General features: G+C 53.6%; 1 protein-coding gene across 2 annotated transcripts in view; it reads left to right on the top strand.

Moving 5' to 3' along the window:
- Positions 1-14,442, top strand: part of LOC135257268 (receptor-type tyrosine-protein phosphatase U) — a 159,080-nt gene that overhangs the window by 139,222 nt on the left and 5,416 nt on the right. For both annotated transcript variants that reach the window (XM_064339870.1, XM_064339959.1), the window contains 7 exons: positions 4,450-4,486; positions 5,187-5,284; positions 6,159-6,269; positions 8,065-8,219; positions 8,740-8,875; positions 10,111-10,260; positions 13,554-13,868. In XM_064339870.1, coding sequence (XP_064195940.1) covers positions 4,450-4,486; positions 5,187-5,284; positions 6,159-6,269; positions 8,065-8,219; positions 8,740-8,875; positions 10,111-10,260; positions 13,554-13,868 — 1,002 coding nt within the window. The remainder of the gene's footprint in view (positions 1-4,449; positions 4,487-5,186; positions 5,285-6,158; positions 6,270-8,064; positions 8,220-8,739; positions 8,876-10,110; positions 10,261-13,553; positions 13,869-14,442) is intronic.

Here is a 14,442-nt window from a genome sequence, read left to right as displayed (position 1 = left end):
AAGAACAAGCGAGGGAGGAGGGGAGAGGGGATTCATTATGTTTTATTTGCTGTTCTTGTTTTCCTCCCTGTGTTGGACAGGTCCCTTCTTTCTGCTCTGTTCCCTGGCCCCTCATCCACCCCTTTCTGCAGGTGGGGGGGGGGGGGGGCTCCATTTACCCAGCAGATCCCCCTTTCAGTGTTAAATTAAGGCCATTCAGTGTTAAACGAACTCCCATTCGGTGTTAAATGAACTCCAATTCAGTGTTAAATGAACTCCCATTCAGTGTTAAATGAACTCCCATTCAGTGTTAAATGAACTCCCATTCAGTGTTAAATTAACTCCAATTCAGTGTTAAATTAACTCTGATAGAGTTTATAAGGGATCACGTATAAGGGATACTTTACGAGAGTAAAATGTAGCAGACTTGATTTAACAGAGAAAATTTTATTGTGTATCCCTTGAAGTGCAGCTTATGCTCCACATTTTTCACACCACCATAGAGTACACATGCAGTTATACAGCGCGTGTGTGTGTGTGCGCATGTGTCTGCGTGTGTGTGTGTGTGTGTGTGTGTGTGTGTGTGTGTGTGTGTGTGTGTGTGTGTGTGTGTGTGGTGTGTGTGTGTGTGTGTGTATGTGTGTGTGTATGTGTTGTGTTGTGTGTGTGTGTGTTGGTGTGTGTGTGTGTGTGTGTGTGGTGAGTGTGTGTGTTTTGGGTGTGTGTTGTGTGGTGTGTGTGTGTGTGGTGTGTGGTGTGTGTGTGTGTGTGTGTGTGTGTGTGTGTGTGTGTTGTGTGTTTGTGTGTGTGTGTGTGTGTGTGTGTGAGTGTGTGTGTGTGTGTGTGTGTGTGTTCTTTTCTCTGTCTTGTTCTGATTAATTCTCCTCTGTCTCTTTCCTCTTCCTCAACTTTTGGGACCATGTAGATTCGGATAAACAGGGAAGTAAGTACTTCACTGCTTTGTGTCTGTCTCTCACCCTCGCTCCCCCCCATCCTCTGCTAACCCCTGTGTAACCCTGCCCCCCACCCCCACACTCACCCCCCACACAGAGAGGGAGCGTGGTGCCCGGTTCAGGGCTGGCACAGAGAGGGAGTGTGATGCCCGCTTCAGGGCTGGCACAGAGAGGGAGCGTGGTGCCCGCTTCAGGGCTGGCACAGGAGGAGCGCGTGCCTTCAGGGCTGGCACAGAGAGGGAGCGTGATGCCCGCTTCAGGGCTGGCACAGAGAGGGAGCGTGGTGCCCGCTTCAGGGCTGGCACAGAGAGGGAGCGTGATGCCCGCTTCAGGGCTGGCACAGAGAGGGAGCGTGATGCCCGGTTCAGGGGGGGCACAGAGAGGGAGCGTGATGCCCGCTTCAGGGTTGGCACAGAGAGGGAGCGTGGTGCCCGCTTCAGGGTTGGCACAAGGAGTTGGGCCGCTTCAGGCTGGCACAGAGAGAGCGTGGCGCCGTTCGGGGACAGGAGGGCGGTCCGCTTTGGGAAAGAGGCGTGGTGCCGCTTCAGGGCTGGCACAGAGAGGGAGCGTGATGCCGCTTCAGGTTGGCACAGAGAGGGAGCGTGGTGCCCGCTTCAGGGTTGGCACAGAGAGGGAGCGTGGTGCCCGCTTCAGGGTTGGCACAGACAGGGAGCGTGGTGCCCGCTTCAGGGTTGGCACAGACAGGGAGCATGGCGCCCGGTTTAGGGTTTGGACACACGGGGAGCGTGATGCCCGGTTTAGGGTTGGCACAGAGAGGGAGCGTGATGCCCGGTTTAGGGTTGGCACAGAGAGGGAGCGTGGTGCCCGCTTCAGGGCTGGCACAGAGAGGCTCTGACGTGTTTAAGTCTGCCAGTTGGCACAGCTGGTTTGGCAGAGCTAAAAAAGCACAAGAACAGGAACAGTTCCGTGAGAGGGAAGCATGCGTAGCCTGAGGAGAGACGTGGGCTGTGTGTGATCCCTCCTCGTTTGTTTTTTGTTGTTTTTTTGTCCTCCCCCCCACCCTTATCGACATCACCATGGCGACCGCTCCGCGAGTGGGATACTTTTCCTCCGAGGTTGCTGAGCTTCCTCCGCCTTCTCGTCCCTCATGAAAGCCAGATGTGCTGCGGTATTGTTTGGAAATGAAATAGAAAAATCTGAAAACTATATTAAGAAACATTTTGCAAAACCTCGCAATATGTGGGAAAACATACAAATTATTACCGCTATCAGATATTGCAGTATATTTTTTTAATAAAAGGCATTGCCTTTAAATGTATATTTCATTCATAAGAAGCCGTATTTGCTTTATATTGCAGTATATCCCACCCACCGAGCAGACGCGTAGGAACGTTTTTTTAACCTTGGCACGGCGTTGTGGAAATGCGCTGAAGTCGTGCCGCTGTGTGGTGAGAATGGCGACGGTGGCGGCCCGGTCTGTGCCGCTGGTGCCCGGTCTGTGCCCCTCATGCCCGGTCTGTGCCGCTGGTGCCCGGTCTGTGCCCCGTCTGTGCCCGGGTCTGTGCCGCTGGTGCCCGCTATGCCGTCTGTGCCTATGCCGTCTGTGCTGCTAGTGCCCGGTCTGTGCTGCTAGTGCCCGGTCTGTGCCGCTGGTGCCCGGTCTGTGCCGCTGGTGCCCGGTCTGTGCTGCTAGTGCCTGGTCTGTGGTGTTAGCGGGTTTTCATGGTTGGTGGCGATTGGCGTGTGGGGTTCGGGGAGAGTGTGCCAGTCATATGAGCGTGCCAGCGGGCCGAGCAGCAGGGCTTCGGCTGGCCCAGTCACCGAGCGGCCGAGTGGAACCGTAAACGTCCTGTACCCCTGCCAGCCCGGAGAGTACAGCCCCCCCCACCCCCCCAATGCCCGCTTTGTGCCAGCTGGATGTTCCTGCGGAAAGACACCGAACCTCTAATTCACATCCGCAGCCAATCAGCTTCAATCAGGCTGTGGAAAATCCGATTCTCTGCCGTGCCAAAGGAGCCTGAGCTTCCTGTGCGGTTCTGCTGTGTCTCAGTGAGGTGCCAGGCTGTGCCAGGCTGTGCCAGGCAGTCAGAACAGCTCCCATATGGAGAATGTTCTGTGGTCTGATTTCAGAGACCTGATTCAACTGCACTTTTTATTTCCTTTTTTTTTGCTTCAGCAGGACCATGACCTGCCTCCCCCCCCCCCACTCATACTCACACTTACCACCACAATCACCACCACAATCACCACCATCATGACCAGCATCATCATCATCATTATCACCACAAGCATCACCATGACCACCCCCACCACCACCATAGTTTTGGCCATCTTGTTTATGCTTGTGCTCACAGAGACGAGGAGTTGCAGGGGAAGGTTGGGGTGGTCAGGGGTTAGCAGCACCGAACAGGGGGGTCATTTCAGATTAGGCACTCGCCTCCCCCCCCGCCCTTTACTCCGCTGGTCGGATGGAGAGACTGTATTTCCCATATATGTATACACACAGCACACTGACTCAGAGGTTGCAGGTTCATTTCCCCTGAGGGGCACAGCCTCTCTGCCCTTGAGCAAGACGCTTGAGCTGCTTTGCTCCCTCACAGCACCCACTTTACCGCCAGCGACGCACATCCATCTCTGCTGCTCACTCGCTCTCCTGATTTCCCTTCCTTGCGATTCCTGTGATGTCAGCGTGCTAACTGAGCTAATTGGACGGCTCGCTGGTCTGTCCATTAATTCTGTCACAATTAGTTGTCGGCCAGTTGAAAAGCAGCGCGTGTGACTTCTTAGGCACAAAATGGAAGGGAAGGTAATGTTCCTCAAAATTTACTTCCACCTTGCAAAAGTGAAGTCATACATTTATCCTTAAAATACCTGTGAAAAGTGTCAGAGGAAATATAAATCTGATTTGAGAGGGCAGCCTGAGCATTGTGTTCACAGACTTTCTCATCTAGGGAGAGTCATTCAGCCGAATCTCTGCTGGAAATGTATCGCAGGCTCGCTGCGATCGGTAGAAGGAAAAGGTAGGGTTGCCAGTTTTACAGTTTGTCAGAACCGGACAACCTGTCCAGCTGGAAGCTTAATCGCAAACAGGGTGGGGAGCTGTCAGAAACGACACCGGACTGGGAGGCGAGAATTCATCACAAACTAATGGGAAGTTTTTCCTGTCAGTTACTCGGACCGGACATTACAGTGGCTGGTTGGGACCACAAACCAGACCTGCATAAATAATTTGAAAACTGGACATGCCAGTCGAAAACCAGGCATCTGGCCAGCTTAGGCCCGGGTCACTGCGATCAGCAGCAGGCACTGGGTACTGCGGTGCTCAAGGTCTTAGGGTTCGAGAACCGGGCAGAATTCACACTTAACACTGCTCCAGTGGCACTGCACTGCTTTGAGGATGGGATGAGTTTGTGTGAAGGTGGTCTGCTGATTTGACACAGCCCTGCTAGGCTGAGGGAGGCTGAGGGAGAATCAGATCCAAGCCCCCGTCCCCCCAGCCTGGCTCTGCAGGAAGAGCAGATGGCCTCACTGAACACTTTCTCTTCCTCTCTTCCAGGGCTACCATCGATCCAACCACTTCATCGCCACTCAGGGTGAGTATCTGAGCATCCCTTAGGCACAGAGAGCGTGTGTGTGTGTGTGTGCGTGTGTGTGTGCGTGCAAGTGTGCGTGTGTTAGAAAAGGGAAGAGGGTTTGAGAGAAGGAAACGGAATGTGGATAGAGAGATTAGCAGAATTACATGGAGAATAAATTGGATTGGAGTGGATAGAGGGAGGTGGGTGGTGATGTTGGGAGGGTGAAGGGGGGGGGGGGCAGCATGCATGCACACATGAACTGGCACACTGAGACAGTAGCTCACACTTAGCGTGCATTAGCCTGGGCATGCGTGTGCAGCTGGGGACTGTTCCTGGGCATGCGTGTGCAGCTGGGGACTGTTCCTGAGCAAGCGTGTGCAGCTGGGGGGCAGTCCTTTAAGGTGGCCCCCAGGACGGCCCTAGGCACTCCCTATCTTTACCCCCTCTCCCTAGGCCCCCTCCCCCCCCATGGGCTACAGTCGATCTTATCTTACGCTGATGTCATGGCACAGGATGTTATCTTTCACTGACATCCCTGCACAGGATGTTGTGCTGATTTCCATGTACAGAATGTTATCTCCTGCTGATATCTCTGCACATGACGTTCTCACACAGTGGCACAGGTTCAGCTTGGGTCTGCTCTGTTTGCTGTACTCATGGTGAGTGTTATCAGGAGATGGAGGTTATGATGTGTGTTTCCCCCCCCACCCCCCTCCAGGGCCGAAGCAGGACACAGTGTATGACTTCTGGAGGATGGTCTGGCAGGAGAACTGCTTCAGCATCGTCATGATCACCAAGCTGGTGGAGGTGGGAAGGGTAGGTACCCACATCCCAGCACATCCACCTGTCACCCCAACACCCCCACCTTGTACCCTGAGACCTCCACCTGCCACCCCAACACCCCCACCTTGTACCCTGAGACCTCCCCCTGCCACCCCAACACCCCCACCTTATACCCCAACACCCCCACCTTATACCCTAAGACCTCCACCTGCCACCATGACAGGCAGAGTGAGTGAGTGAGTGAGTGAGTGAGTGAGTGAGTGAGTGAGTGAGTGAGTGAGTGACTGTGTTCTGGTGCAGGTGCGACGTGACTGTGTTCTGGTGCAGGTGTGACTGTGACTGTGTTCTGGTGCAGGTGTGATTGTAACTCTGTGACTGTGTTCTGGTGCAGGTGTGACTGTGACTGTGTTCTGGTGCAGGTGTGATTGTAACTCTGTGACTGTGCTCTGGTGCAGGTGTGATTGTAACTCTGTGACTGTGACTGTGCTCTGGTGCAGGTGTGATTGTGACTGTGCTCTGGTGCAGGTGTGATTGTAACTCTGTGACTGTGTTCTGGTGCAGGTGTGACTGTGACTGTGTTCTGGTGCAGGTGCAACTGTGTTCTGCTGCAGGTGTGACTGTGACTGTGTTCTGGTGCAGGTGTGATTGTAACTCTGTGACTGTGACTGTGTTCTGGTGCAGGTGTGATTGTAACTCTGTGACTGTGTTCTGGTGCAGGTGTGATTGTAACTCTGTGACTGTGTTCTGGTGCAGGTGTGATTGTAACTCTGTGACTGTGTTCTGGTGCAGGTGCGACTGTGACTGTGTTCTGGTGCAGGTGTGACTGTGACTGTGCTCTGGTGCAGGTGTGATTGTAACTCTGACTGTGCTCTGGTGCAGGTGTGACTGTGGCTGTGTTGTTTTGCAGGTGAAGTGCTGTAATCTGGCTGAGGACGTGGATGCGGTGGACTTAGTAACTCTGTGCTATGAGACTGAGACACTGGCTGAGTACACGGTCCGCACCTTCGCCCTGGAGCGGGTGAGCACCCCCAAACCCCCCCATGAAGATCTCCGCACCCCCCCTCCCCTGCACCCCCACAAAGATCTCAGCACCCCCCCTCCCCTGCACCCCCATAAACACCTTAGCCCCCCCCCCCCCAACTTCACTCTCACAGCATGCTGTCACTCCAGTGTCCCCCCCCCCCATTCGCTGTCATAGCAGCTATGCAGAAGGAGCGTTAGCCTGGTGCTTCCCTGAGACAGTCCCCCCCCATTCGCTGTCACAGCAGCGAATCCGTCACAATTACGGCGAGCTTTTCCCATCAGGCCGTTCTGTGGAAGTGCCGGCGCTCTGCGGAGAGGCGTTCTGCGCTGTTTGTGATAACGGCCGAGCATGACATACTGCAGCCTGTCGAGGGGACTGGGGGGAGAGGGGACTGGGGCGGGGGGGACTGGGGGGGCTGGGGGGGCTGGGGGCGACTCGGGGACTGGGGGGGGCGGGGGGGGGTGGGGGGCTGGGGGGCACTGGGGCATCCCACAATGTGAAATAACACCACTGCCATAATGTCCGCTGTCCTCTTTTTCTCTCTCTCTCTCCCTCACCCTCTCTCCGCTTTCTCTCTCTCTCTCGTCCTCTCTCTCTCTGTGTCTCTGTCTCTCTCTCTGTCTCTCTCACCCTCCCTCTCTCTCACACTGTCTCTCTCACTCTCTATCTCTCTTTTTCTGTGCCTCTGTGTCTCTGTCTCTCTCTGTCTCTAACGCCCTCCCTCTTTCACCCTGTCTCTCTCTCTCCCTCTCTCTGTCGCCCTCTCTATCTCTCTCTCTCTCACACATACCCCGTACAGTACACTGCAGGATCCTCCACTGCAGTGCTCCTGTCCTCTTTTTCACCCCCCTGTACCTCCCGCCCCCCCGTCCCCTCCGCTCCTCCCTGTAACTCCCTCACCCCCCTGTACCTAAATGTGTGACGGGTCCTGCTGTTGTTTCCTGTGTTGCCGCCCTGCCTTTATCTTCCAGGGTTACCCCCCTCCCCCACCCCAAAACCCACATCACTGTGCCGGCACCTCTGAAACCACCCCCCCACCACCCACCCCCAGGGAGTGGCTGGGCTGCCAGGCTGGTTTTTAATTTCAGCTCTGAATGAGAAATTGCATCACGGCCTCCTTTCAGCACACCGCTAACCGGTGACCCCCCGCCCCCGCCCCCCTCCCTGTGTGATTCCTGTCAGAGTCCAGTGCAGGCTAACTTATCACTGCCGGGAGGGAGGGGGGCAGGAGCCCCCACGCAAGGGGCCCCAGCACCATGGTAGTTAGAAAGCTGACAGTAAAGGGCACAGATGGTATTTCTTGTTCAGCAATGAAATAAACTTAAGCTTTTAGCATAAAGTGGAGTTACCTGGAAACGATCAGCAGTTTAATTGTGATTTGAGTAGTCTTAGTATGCTCATGTCCTGTAGTGTAATGGTAGCGGGTAATAAACTAACATTTTGTATTGTTATGCTAGCGGGTAGAACACTAACATTCTGTAAAGTTATGTTAGCGGGTAGTATGCTAACATTCTGTAATGTTATGCTAGCAGGTTGTGTGCTAACATTCTGTGATATAATGCTAGCAGGTAGTATGCTAACATTCTGTAATGTTATGCTAGCGGGTTGTGTGCTAACATTCTGTAATGTTATGCTAGCGGGTTGTGTGCTAACATTCTGTGATATAATGCTAGCAGGTAGTATGCTAACATTCTGTAATGTTATGCTAGCGGGTTGTGTGCTAACATTCTGTAATGTTACGTTAGCGGGGTGTGTGGAAATCTCCTGTAATGTTGCGTACCCGCCACAGAGGGGCTATTCTGCCAAACACGAGGTGCAGCAGTTCCACTTCACTTCCTGGCCGGAGCACGGGGTGCCGTACCACGCCACCGGCCTGCTGGCCTTCATCCGCCGCGTGAAGGCCTCCACGCCACCCGACGCCGGGCCTGTGGTGGTGCACTGCAGGTACTCACACCGCTCACCTCTCCCATACGCGCATGCCAACGACACCTCACTTCCTGTCAGCTACCTCCACACATACATCACTTCCTGTCAGCTACCTGCACAGATTCATGACTTCCTGCTCACTGAGATCAAAGACATCTCACTTAGGGTTTATTAATGCCACAGATACATCGCTTCCTGTTTGGTAGTGCCATGCACACATCAGTTCCTGTTTTTTGTTCTGTGGTTTTGGGAGGTTCCTGTGTTCTTGCCCTTATACAATCAGTGCTGTGGATGGGCATCCCTGTAACTAGCGGGGAAAACATCCACACCTGTATGTTTTAGCCGTGTATCTATCTCCTTTTAGTTAGTTCTACTAGCCACCCCCCCTCGCTCGGTGTGGGGTAGTTTGTTCAGCTAGTTGCCCCCCCTCTCTCGGTGTGGGGTAGTTTGTTCAGCTAGTTGCCCCCCCTCTCTCGGTGTGGGGTAGTTTGTTCAGCGAGTCACCCCCTCCCCCCCACTCTCTCTCTCTCCCTGTTAGCGTGGGTGCGGGCAGGACCGGCTGCTATATCGTTCTGGACGTCATGTTGGACATGGCCGAGTGTGAGGGTGTGGTGGACATCTACAACTGCGTCAAGACACTCTGCTCTCGCCGAATCAACATGATCCAGACAGAGGTGAGAGGGCGGGGCCAAGGTCAGAGGGGCGGGGCTGGGCAGGGTGGGGCAGGGAGGGGTGGGGCTGGACAGGGTGGGGCTGGGAGGGGCTAGGATTTGCCAGTATGCTTGTCCTTAATCTTCCACCCCAGTGATTCATACTGTTCTGTATGACACTAAAACTGCCCCCAGGTGCCCAACCCCAGATCTTTCCACCCCAGTACCCCTCTTCCCATCCCCTCATCCCCAGAGGCTGCTGCTGGCTGCCCTCCCACAGTAATCTCCCCCCAGGGTGCAGTTCCCTAAGGCTTGCACGGTCGCCACTTTGATCGATAGTCTAATGGAGTAACTCAATGAGGAATAATAAGGTGGAATGCTTGCGTTAGAAACTTCCAGACCTGAATTTTAACTTCCCATGCCTGAGCGTTTGTCCTCCCTTCCTGAGGGGCGGATTAGTGCTCAGTAATGCCTGTGGAATGAGGGGATGTTCAGGTTCCGCGGTTGGGCTGTGTGGATTATCTCTGCTTCCTGACGTAATTCTGCTGGCTTGTTCTGCTCCTGTCCCAGAATGCAGTGCAGATCGGGGTTGACATTGTGTTCCAGGACACTCTCCAGGCACAGTCACTTCCTGTACAAGTCCTTCTCTCAACATTTTTAAACTCCATTATGCAGATCTGACATTTGTTTATCTCTTTATTACATCTAATTATTTAAAAGACTTTAATTAATCCATACAGTGTGTCCCGGTTTATGTAAAGGTCTTTTTGTCCTTTGGCAATGTGTCTCTGCACTAATGTGCATATAATGGATAATGTTTAATTCTGAATGTTCTTTATAGAAAGCTCCATGTGTGAGTATGTGTGTGTGTGTGTGTGTGTGTGTCTGTGTGTGTGTCTGTGTGTGTGTGCATGTGTGTGTGTTCCTCAGGTGTATGACGCATATAGCTGTATTTAGAGGCGCAGTCAGATGCAGTTTTCATAGCGTTTGTGTTTATTCTCTACGTTTGGTGTTTTTCGTTCTCATCGCAGTCCTTTTCCCTCTGTGTGTGTTTCTTTTTTTTGGTTTCTGCTGTTGCTCAGTTTAGTTTGTACCTCATCTTTATTTTGTTCTTTAGTTTTTCTTCTGTTGTCAAAATAAAGTTTTACTAAAGTCAGCGAGTCTCTCCTTCAAAACGCATGTGGAAACTTCTCCAGTAGAATAACTGAATAATAAAAGAGTGATACGCTGAGATATCTCCTCTCTGCGCTCTCACACAGGAGCAGTACATCTTCATCCATGACGCCATCTTGGAGGCGTGTCTGTGCGGGGAGACGGCCATCCCGGGGGCGGAGTTTGCGCTGACCTATAAGGAGATGCTGCGAGTCGACTCCCAGAGCAACTCCTCCCAGCTGCGCGAGGAGTTCCAGGTCCGTCAGGCCACAGGCCTCACACACGCACACGCCTCACACAGGCCTCACACACGCAACACGCCACACACACGCCTCACACACGCACACGCCTCACACACGCCTCACACACACACACACGCCTCACACACGCCTCACACACACACACACGCCTCACACACGCACAGGCCTCACACACGCAACACGCCACACACACGCCTCACACACGCAACACGCCACACACACGCCTCACACACGCACATGCCTCACACACGCAACACGCCACACACACGCCTCACACACGCACATGCCTCACACACGCACACGCCTCACACACGCACACACCTCACACACGTAACACGCCTCACACACGCCTCACACACACACACGCCTCACACACACCTCACACACGCACATGCCTCACACACGCAACACGCCTCACACACGCCTCACACACGCACACGCCTCACACACACCTCACACACGTAACACGCCTCACACACGCCTCACACACGTAACACGCCTCACACACGCACACGCCTCACACACGCACACGCCTCACACACGCACAGGCCTCACACACGCAACACGCCTCACACACGCACACTCACGCCACCACACGCCTCACACACGCAACACGCCTCACACACGCCTCACACACGCACACGCCTCACACACGCACACGCCACACACACAACATGCCTGGCTGAAACATTCCGATCTTTACAGCGAGAGCAGGGAGGACTGGTCTGAAAGAGAGAAATAAATAGTTTCAGAGAAGAGCAAATAAAGAAAAAAAATCACAAGTGATAAACACAGGAGAGGGAAGAGAAAAGAGCAGAAAGAATTGGGCACTTTTAGAAATGAAAGAAAAAGAGATAAAAGTAGAAACCTGCAGCCCTTCATCATAACAAAACGCACTCAAGCTTTCGACCGTGGGGAGACAGTATGAAATAAAGGGTGCTGTGTACGTGTGACTGTGTGGACCCTTAATGCTGAACCCCAATACACCCCCATACACCCCAATACACCCCCGTACACCCCAATACACCCCCATACACCCCCTACATCCCCATACACCCCCCTACACCCCAATACACCCCCATACACCCAATACACCCCCTACACCCCCATACCCCCTACACCCCAATACACCCCGTACACCCCAATACACCCCCATACACCCCATACACCCCCATACACCCCATGCACCCAATACACCCCAATACACCCAATACACCCCAATACACCCCAATAAAATAACCACCTCTCATAACAAACACCCATCAAGCATTACACCTGGAAGACATCGAATAAACTTCCCTTGGGACCCCATACACCCAATACACCCCTCCCATACACCCCCATACACCCCAATACACCCAAATACACCCCAATACACCCCCATACACCCCAATACACCCCATACACCCCAATACACCCCCATACACCCCAATACACCCCATACACCCCCTACACCCCAATACACCCCCATCACCCAATACACCCCATACACCCCCATACACCCCAATACACCCCAATACACCCCCTACACCTCAATACACCCCCATCACACCAATACACCCAAATACACCCAATACACTCCCCATACACCCCAATACACCCCCATACACCCCAATACACCCAATACACCCCAAACACCCATATACACCCCCATACACCCCAATACACCCCCATACACCCCAATACACCCCCATACACCCCTACACCCCATACACCCCCTACACCCCAATACACCCCCATACACCCCATACACCCAAATACACCCCAATACACCCCCTACACCTCAATACCCCCCTACACCCCAATACACCCCCCCAAAACACCCCCATACACCCAATACACCCCCATACACCCAATACACCCCTATACACCCCCATACACCCCAAAACACCCCCATACACCCCATACACCCCAATACCCCTACACCCCCATACATCCCTATACACCCCCATACCTACTGCCCTGCTGAACCCCTTAACCATGAGCAAGGAGAGTCATCCACCCTTGATAAGGTTTTGATTGTAGTGGAGGCCCCAGCTGTGAATGTTTCCCCCCCCCCCCAAATAGAGATTGGCCCTGCGCGTCCTGTTCCCGTCTTGCGTGGCGGTGGGGCTGTGGGCTCCTCTTACTGAGTAATGCTGCAGTAAGCTGCTCCTGACCGTCTCCGTTTGGCCTCAGTATCGCATTATATATAAACCACCCCGGGAGCAGCATCGCGTCCATAACGCTTCCATAACGCTTCCATAACGCTTCCGTAACGCTGTGCTTTACTGCTGAGGCCGAGGAACGGGACTCGGTCTCATCTCCCGTTTCACATTCACTGATTATCGCTCGTGTTGTTTCTTCATTTTTTTAGCAGAGGGAGATGTTAGGGTGGGACGGCGGATCCTTTGATCCGGTAAATCCCTTCCCCCGATGTTTTCGTGGGGTCCTTTCGGCCAATGAAAGCGCCGCGTTCGGCCCGCGTGGGGTAATGTCGGCGAGCAGCGCGGTGGCCGCAGATGCATTATTAATGCAATGCTTTAACGATCTGCGTATTCCGCTCATATCGTCAGAACTAATTGCCGATTGTACACAGTGTTCATCAAAGGAAATAGGTGGCAATTCTGGCTGTGGCTCAATTCTGAAGGGCTTTAATGTGCTCATTCATTATTCATTAAGATGGCCTAATTCTGCTTTTGCTCATTAAATTCCTCCATGGTCTGTGACCGATATTAAAGGCTTACTGGATGTGACGGTCCGCGGTGACGTGCGTTAGCGTTAGCATTAACGTTAGCGTCTGCGCGGGCCAGGTCCTCCGGTGCGACCCGTCTGAGGCATAAATCTCCCTGTTAGCCCAGGTGTCTAACGCTCCTGGAATTAAACAACCTGACAGTCTATTTCCTTTTTCGCCCTCTCCCCCACCCTTCCCCACTCTTTCTCTCTTTCTCTCCTTCTCTCACCCCTCCCTCTCTCCCCACCCTTCTCCCCTCTTGCTCTCTCTTTCTCTCCTTCTCTCACCCCCTCCCTCTCTCCCCACCCCTTCCCCCCTCTTGCTCTCTCGCTTTCTCCTTCTTTCCTTTGTCTCTCTGTTCTTGCCACCCTCTCACCTTCTTGTAACCTTCCTGTTCTTCACTTTTATTTTTGTATTGCCTCCATTTCTCATACCTCCTGCCCCTCCTTCTCCCCCCGTCTCTCCCTCTCTCTCCCTCCCTTTATCTGTCTCTTCTCTGGCACATCTCCTCACCTGCCCACTGCCCTCTCCTCCCTCCCTCTGCCCCCTCCTCCTCCCCTCTGCCCCCCCCCCCCAGACTCTGAACTCGGTGACGCCCCACCCGGACGTGGAGGAGTGCAGCATCGCGCTCCTCCCCCGGAACCGGGAGAAGAACCGCAGCATGGACGTGCTGCCGCCGGACCGCTCGCTGGCCTTCCTGGTCACCACCGAGGGCGAGAGCAACAACTACATCAACGCCGCGCTGACCGACAGCTTCCACCGCCCCGCCGCCTTCATCGCCACGCCCCACCCGCTGCCCGGCACCACCGCCGACTTCTGGCGGCTCGTCTTCGACTACGGCTGCACCTCCGTGGTCATGCTCAACCAGCTCAACCAATCGAACTCCGCCTGGGTGAGTGCGGGGGCGGGACTTGTCTCCGTGAGGCTGTGGCTCATAATAATGTTCTAAAGACTTGCTGATCTTTAGCCTTTAGTTAGCATCGGCGCTCTTCATAAATATTACAGATTTATTGTATTTGTATTACGAGAGTTTGGCCTCCTCCACAGTTCTCTCACGTCTCCCTCTCTCTCTGGCATATAAATGCATGTCTTAAATGTTCTGGGGAGGGGGGGGGGGTTTGATTCATGTTTACAGTGGTGTCGTTAAGTGCTGGTAGTGGCTCTTGACTTGTTAGCGTAGGATTTGGTGTGGTGCGATGGAGGCTCAGGCCGGCCCTGGGTGACCCTTGATGGGATCTGGATGGGCTCCAGACGGGAGGAGACACTTTGTTATAAGAGTGAGGAAGAGGACGAGAGGGAAGCTCTCAGTCTGAGCGAAGATGCCGTATAAATCCTCCCATTCAAGTCTTCACATGTGTGCTTCAACCTTAATCTGCTCTCTCTCTCTTTCCTTCCAACCCTCTTTTCCTCTCTCTCTCCCTCTCTTTTTTCTCTCTCTCTCCCTCTCTCTTTCTCTCTCTCTCTCC

This window comes from Anguilla rostrata, chromosome 1 (genome assembly GCF_018555375.3).
Source record: "Anguilla rostrata isolate EN2019 chromosome 1, ASM1855537v3, whole genome shotgun sequence".
Classification (NCBI taxonomy): Eukaryota; Metazoa; Chordata; class Actinopteri; order Anguilliformes; family Anguillidae; genus Anguilla; species Anguilla rostrata.
This window is presented reverse-complemented; position numbering and strand designations above follow the sequence as displayed.